The sequence below is a fragment of the Silene latifolia genome, chromosome 7 (assembly GCF_048544455.1).
Source record: "Silene latifolia isolate original U9 population chromosome 7, ASM4854445v1, whole genome shotgun sequence".
Lineage (NCBI taxonomy): Eukaryota > Viridiplantae > Streptophyta > Magnoliopsida > Caryophyllales > Caryophyllaceae > Silene > Silene latifolia.
Genome location: NC_133532.1, coordinates 122,116,204 through 122,124,256, shown reverse-complemented (window position 1 = coordinate 122,124,256; position 8,053 = coordinate 122,116,204). Strand labels below are relative to the sequence as shown.

At 37.7% G+C, this 8,053-nt stretch overlaps 1 protein-coding gene across 1 annotated transcript; it reads left to right on the top strand.

Annotated features, from left to right (window-relative positions):
• The first annotated feature begins 1,607 nt into the window (after nt 1–1,607).
• Nucleotides 1,608–2,354, top strand: LOC141590674 (protein FAR1-RELATED SEQUENCE 5-like). Its single transcript, XM_074411243.1, has one exon. It carries the CDS (start codon nt 1,608–1,610, stop codon nt 2,352–2,354), a length of 747 nt encoding a protein of 248 aa, XP_074267344.1.
• The last annotated feature ends 5,699 nt before the right edge of the window (nt 2,355–8,053 follow it).

Sequence of the window (8,053 nt, the reverse complement as noted above, 5' to 3'; positions counted from 1 at the left end):
ATGGCTCTTGATTTTGATCTCAATAACTTGTATGAAGAAGGTGAATGTTCACGAAAGCGTTAGAAACAAAAGGCAACGGTGAAGCGAGAATGTAATGGCGATGTTGATTTAATGAAAGAGTATGTCGAGTTGTATGGCGACGGTCCTGTGGATGATGATGACACCGTCGTTATCTCACGACAACGACAACATTGTTGAACCTGTTGTAGGTTTGGCTTACAAGTCATCTGAAGAACTCGCAGCTTTCGCCCATTCATACGCATATAAGAAGGGGTTTTCATGGTACATTCGCAGTAATAAACTCTTTAAAAAGTACAAGGAAGACGGTGTTTCAAAAAAAGGTTCCTTTAAGAATGAACCGCGGTATCATATGTATGAAAGATTAAGGCTTTGTTGTGGTCATGCTGCTAAAACCAAGGATGCCTGCAATGTTTACATTGAGTCCCGTTATTTCGACGATGAAGACGTAGTGAAGATAACGCAATGCCATTTAGAGCACAACCATGAGATGGATCCTAAGAAAAGCCGGTTATTTGTTGGGTTTAGACATATAAATGACTACTTCAAAAAGAGGATGATGATCAATGATGCTGCTGGTATTTCAATATTAAATAATTACAAGTCGTTGGTCTTGGAGGGGGGAGGTCATGAGAACCTTGGCTTTAAGTTTAGTGATAGTCGAAACGCCATCAATAAAGAACGAAGACGTAGCGTCATAGATGGCGATGCTAAAGAATTGAAGGCATATTTTGAGAAGATGAAAGAGGAGGATCCTAATTATTTCTATGCAATTGAGCTCGATGATTTTGGGGCTCCAATGAATGTATTTTGGTGTGATTCACGCTGCCGAGCTATGTTTAAATCGTACGGAGACGTTGTGTCGTACGATACAACTTTCTTGACGAATATGTAAGGCGTTATATCTCAATTTATCTGTGTTAAAATGTTATTTTGATTAATCGTATTTGTTTGTTTTGTTATGTAAGAGTATCGTGCTTCAAGAATTCATAAAATTTAAATTAAAATTAGCAATTTAATTGTACTATAGAAATTATTCTGATTACTGATTTTATTTGTTTGGTTCTGTAAGTATAAGTTTTGTAGTATATCATTAATCTGATAGAGTAAATCATGGTGTTACAGGTATCGCATGCCTTTTTCCCCTTTCATAGGGGTGAATCAACATGGGAATTCAATTGCTTTTGCTTGTGCTTTGGTTACGCGTGATTATGAAGAAAGTTTTGAGTGGGTTTTTGCCAAGTTTTTAGAATGCATGGGTAAAGCTCCATCAGTTATATTGACAGACCAGGAAAGAGCAATTGGTAATGCAATTAAAAAAATCTTCCCAAACACTCACCACGTGCTCTCGCCTTTGGCACATATTGAAAAATCTTTGGTAAAAAACGGGAAAACATCCACTTTGGAACGATATCTCAAGTGACCTTAATTTAGCGATTCACGACAGTTTGGAGGTGCATGATTTTGAGATAGCATGGAAGGAAATGGTTCGTAAATATGGTATTGAAAAATGTTCGTGGGTGACGGAGTCGTATTTGATCAGGGAGAGTTGGGTCCCCGCATATTAGCGTGGGATATTTTGTGCTGGGATGTCGTCGACGCAGAGGAGTGAGCAACAAAACCGGTTTTCCAAAACTTATGTCAATGGGAGGACTACTTTAAGTCAGTTTGCCCAGAAAATTGAGGAAGCCTTGAAATTGAAAGTGGAGGAGGAGACCGCGAACAATCACGATTGCACAGAGAAACCGTATAAGATTGAGTGCAACTTACTTGTTGAGCAGGTTTTCCATAAATTGTATACTAAGAAGATATATAAGTTGGTACGTGACGAGGTAATTGGGTTAATTTATACGAACGCTGATCCGCCGAGAAGACTTGGGCATAGTGTGACATTTAACGTTGAAGATAAAAAAGTGGCGCCATTTGGTAAGTGTAAGAAATACTGGGTTGATATTGACAGAAGTGTGGGACTGCTCAAGTGCTCATGTAAGTTATTTGAGTTCAAGGGTATACTGTGTCGACATATTATTAGATGCATGGTTATCGAAGATGTGAAGGTGATCCCGGAGAAGTATATACTTGATCGATGGCGAAAGGACTTGGTTAGAGAATACGAGACAATCAAAACTGGGTACTATAATCCGGAAGCCTCAGCTCGTGCGAAGAAGTCGTTGGAGGTAACTATAAGGAACCATTACATTTCCACACTAGCGCTTCGAGACGATGAAACTTATGCAACATATGATAGATTGACTTCTGAATTAATTAAGGAGTTGGAGGGGATTGTTGGTGTTGAAACTATAGACGCCTATGTCCCCCGGCGGTGTTTCTTCTAGGGTATGGGGTCATAGAAGGCTACAGCCTAAGGAATGCAATATTAGATATATGAAGAGGAAGGCAAGAGAGAGGGAAGGTGGTCGCAGGATCCCGTTGTGAGAAGAAGATCTGGGAGGGTACCAAAAGGCAAGAGAACTCCCGATGCTAAAAAGAATAAGAAGGTGAGTAATATAGTAATTGTTATTCATTGTTGTACTAAATTCTTTACTCGGCTTTTTTGCATAACCCTCTAAATAACGTCATAATTTTTTTAATTGCAGAAAAAAACTAATGTTCCAAACCCATTCACCGCTAATGAGAGCAATCATTTAAATACTGCATGTAGCGAGTTTGGTGCATCGCAATCTACTCCTACAAGACAGTTTGGTGCGTCGCAATGTACCCCTACGAGGAGCCAGTTTGGTGCGTCGCAATGTACCCCTACGCGGAGCCTTTTTGGTGCGTCACAATGTACCCCTACGCGGAGCAGGTTTGATATGTCGCAATCAACTCCTACAAGGAGCGTATTTGGTGCATCGCAATTACCCTCACCTTATTCTACCCCTAGCAGAAGCACATTTGGTGCATCACGCCCTACTCCTCCTTTGCATGCGATGGAAGGAGATGTTAATCGATCGATGTATGAGTCATCTTACGAATTTTACCGTTAGTATGTTTGTCATGTAAATTGCATATGAATGAAATTGCATTTTGCATAATGAAGACAATCATCTACTTAATGAAGTCTAATTATATTGACCAAGTTTAATTTCACATACCATAAGTTTAATTCCAGAAACCATGAGTTTATAATTACAAAATTACATACCAATTTAAACATAGAGCCCTAATAGATCAACTTAAAAGTAAATAAAGTCATGGACAATATCGCCTCTTATAATCTTCGTCGTAGAAGAGGTTCTCGTCTGTGATTGCTCTTCAATACGTTCAATGGTCGGGCCCGAGTGGAACCACCAGGTATACCATCCCCTTGTTGCCTTGCTCACGTAACGTTTCCACCAGCCACACCTGGGTATTATATAACCCACCATCAAGTCCTCATTAGAACCCACTTCGTAAGCGGATGATCTCTCATCTGTCCCTTTGAGGATGACCTTTCCTTTTGGATACGCAACTGAATATGGAACATTCCTAGCCCTTCTAAGAAATCTTTCTTCCTCTAGTTTTGTTATTTCTGCCTCCCAAGGACAATCCGGATTTGAAACCGCTTGTCTTTTATTTGGATGTTGAAACTTCCACCAGAAAGGGTCGCACTTCCGCTTTTTTGTTCATATCCATAATTTCTTCGAAAGATTCCAGGAAGATCAAACATGCATAAAGATTAACGAGATACATTATGTTACTCAAAACTCACAATCATCAATCCTTTAAACCTAAACCTCAATATATGTAGAACATGCATATTTGGGGATTACATATCTTATAATCAGAATCATCAAGACATCAATATATGAAGAACAAGCATGCATCTTGGGTGACTAAGCAAAATAATCATTTAAACTTGTACAGAGTATAAATTTAGGGCAAAATTTGTATACAAAGAACAATATTCCATCAAGTACTTCATCTTCTACTTATGAAGAACAATAATTCTTTAACATATACGGTAACATACATACTTGTTAAATTATTAATAAACATATTTAAGTTTAAATGTGAGATCAAACCTACCTTGTTGATAATGATGAAGAAGTAGGCGTGATGTAGACGTTATCAGACGGTATGTCTCTTCAACTTCTCTGTTCAGTCAGTTTATATGGGGAAGTGAAATGAATGGGTGCCACTTTTTTGTGGGATATTAAAATAAACGATTTGTATTTTTTTTTTATTTTTTTATTCAGTACAATATGAACATGATTATAGGATTATACTGTGGCAGAAAATTTAAAAAAAAAGAGAGATAAGATCTTAACAATATTGCGTTATTTTAATAGCTTTATGATACGGATATTATAATATTGCATTATGTAATATGATGATCTAACAACGAACGAAACCTACTTAGATAAACATAAACATTATAACATTAATATATTTTTACTTCTGTGAAATGATCTAAAAAGAACGAAACTTACTTAGATAAACATAAACATTATATATTAATATTTTTTGATTATTCCATAAAATAAAAAACAAACAAGACATTTCCTAATTGAATATTGTCCATTTTCATGGACAATATGGTGGTTGTGGCCAACCACCACTAATTGACATTTTATACTTCTTCGTTTCATCACGGCCACCTTCGTTATGGTACCAACTGCCCCATGCTCTGCAAACCAGGCGAAGATTCAGCCTAGTTTCCGTATCGCATCTTGGCGGGATGTAGGACATGATAAGGTCCCCGCACGAACCAACTCGAATGCCGGTGATGTCTTGTTGTATCCCTTGACCTTATATTTATTTGGGGTATAGACCCTTGGTTCCCACCTCATTCTTTTGTATGGGTAAACAACTTCCATTTAGGTTTTTTAGGGTTTTTTGGTTGTGTTGATGGAATGGTTGACAGAGAAAAAAATTTATGGGGACACATATATATATAGGAGATGGAGATGGTGTCTTTTCATTTTTATACTCCATATTCAATGGTCAGTTTTACGTATATTGTATAGGTTCAATGTACATACGCCGTACGGTCCGTTTAATACGTATATTGTATAGCTTCAATGTACATACTCCATATTCTCTGGTAATTAATTTGAAGATGTGTGCGAAATGGTCCGTTTACTACGTTGTCTTCACGTGGAAATGCAATTCGTTAATTTAAAGTGTATACAAACAAATTTACATAAAATTAAACAAGTCATTTTCTTAATAGACTTCCCCGATCAGTTTCTTAATGATGTAACTGCTCCCGTTATTTTGGTGACCCAACATAAATCCTAACGCTAACTTACGGCACATTTTACCGTCTTTCTCAAGTTCGCAAGTTTCCATCAGATGGATATAGTAACTTAAGAAAACGGTGCATGACGTAAGTTCTGAATCCCTCAATTGCCACTCCTTTCTTCTCCTTCGATTTGCCATTTACTGCACTTGAGCGAAATCCCACCGGCCAAACTTGTTGCTTTCTCCAACGTCCTTTTCTGAAAAAACATATAGAAAATTCCATCTATTAGCGTTGTGCTATTTATGCTTTAGTAGTACATAACATATACGAAACGTTATTAGGACATTAATAACGCTTGCTTACCACGACTTCATGAACATTCGTGTTGTCAATGAATCATCGGTTGTCTTGTAAAGGCGTCTCGACTTTTTACACTTGTTCACCACATACAACATCCAGAGGCCATCAACAAATACAGGTACATGGAACTAGTCAATAAACATGGAAGGTTCAGGCACAAATAAATACAGATAAAACCATCATGCATGCAAATTTATGAAGAAAAGGCACTTACATGGGTTGTCTCACTCAGTTTAAACCCCTTACTTACATCTTTCTTTACTAGGGTGGCCATATTCGGCATGAACTTATGATGCCTCTACCCTTCACAACCAGATCAAGCATCTCCCCTACATAAATTGAAGAAACATGTAGTTCTAAGATTGTACATTACAAAGTTAGTTGAATATGTCTCACAATTTACCATAAGTTTTGGACAAAGTATGTAGTGTTGAGTGTCAATCGGATCTTCCATAAATAAAGTATAATTGATTACCCTTGCCAAAGCCTCCATTACCTAGTAAAAAAGTTAATCAAATTCTGATTTAGTAAAAATTAAACAATTAGTTAATGTAATTTAGATGGAAACCTTTTTCAACAACCTCTACACCAATTGGTTCTTCTCCAAGAATAGCTTGACGAACACGACGGACCGACAATTCAACTACTCCGTCATTGAAAATTGAGTCGTCTTTGCACCTAAAAAATAACAATATGGACGATATCAAAGTACACAAACTGTATTATTTTATGAAAGCAACTACAGAATCCTAAAAATTCCCATGCACTAACCCATACGCAGCTTTGGCAGGATGTAGAACTATACGGCGTAGAAGTTTGTCAACCCTTTCATTGATAAATGTCTTTTGGTCCACATCTTCAACACTGCAGTTATTTGTTTCCTTTTCTGTGACCTTTTTAACTCGCTTACGTCCTACCGTTGTCGGCTTTACCTTCACCTTCTTCAAATCCACATCAACACCCATTCCCTTAGTCACCGAGCACCCTTTACCTTCAAGCCACTTTGGTCTACAGTAGCGTGGACCTATTGGGTAAGGTTGGCCATAAACGACATTCCGAACAACATCAGACCTTCCAAAATGATCCTCTGAATCACCTACCCTATCAGCAGCTATTGCCTTTTGAATATCAGAGTGTTGCCATGCACCCAATCTTGGCTCATCAACTTTCCACCTAAGGCCCTTACCCTCAAAGTTCAACCTATCAAGATAAATAATCTGCAAGTACAACACGTGACAGAGACAATGCACAGTTATGGAGTGCAACTTTCAGGGAAAATTAACAACCATATCTGAAGCTATTCACATATAATGAGGAATCACTTACCATCAAGACTAATGCACAGCCTGAAATACCATCACATGTACCTTCACCAGTATATTTCACCATCCACTGTAAAATGAACTTAGACCAATTCCATTTCCAACTTTCAGAAACGTAATCGTAAACAACCGCTCAGAAAGCGCTCCGGACTTGCAAAGTTGCTCTTCGTAGTACGAGAAGGACACCTAATACATAAAAATGAAATGCCGCAAGAAAAGTACTCTACTTTTGACCTCAGATATACATGCATTGTAGATGAAGTTGTAGGGGACACCACCATAACATTCATAGTGTTTCTTCAATTCCTTAAACTCTAGACGCCTTGAAGACGTTTCTTCAAAGTCGAAGGCGTCATCACCATATGGTAAACCAAGCACCCACCCAATCATTTCCTCATCAACTTTAACAATATAATCATCACGAATTTTCAGTTCACAGGATCTAGGGTTCCACCTACGACTCAACCATGCCAGGAAAAACGGTCAGCGACTTGTTTATTTTGAGGTCAAGGATCGTCTGAAAAATGGACTGCTTTACCCACTGGATTTGATTACTATTTAAGTTGACAATGAGCTCCATTACTTTATGAGGATAAAGGCGCATTGGAGGATACTGAAATTAAAGATAAAAAATTGGGGTTTTTATCGAACAAATTGGAATTAATAGGGAGTACTAATAGGGAGTACTAATAGGGGTTTTTAAAATTTAAATATTACCTTTCTGGGGCCAGATGATTTGTGAAGCTTCCTTGGCCTTCCACGCTTTCTGGGTTTATCGATGCTTCTATCCTTCGAATGGGTGTCCTTCAAAAGAACCAGTGAGATTAATTTTAGTACATCTCCTGCAATTAATTAGCACAAGGATTTACATGAGTATGAAATTAATTTAAAGACATACAGATTCAGTTTCGTCTCCGGATTTTGATTCATCCTCTTCATATTCGCCATCAGATTCTCCCTCGTTGTTAAGCTTCATGGTGAATACGGTTGTTCAATTAAATCTAAAATATTGAGTAATTAACAAATGAAAAAGTGTAAATAAAGTATGGAAATACGTTATCGTTGACGTCTTCAGCTGCTTTGGTCGAACATGTTACTTCGTCTTCTACTGTTTTGTCACCCATGTCTATTCCCTTATTGATATCTTGACAACAATCTAGAACATTTCCCCAATATTCTCTGCCTA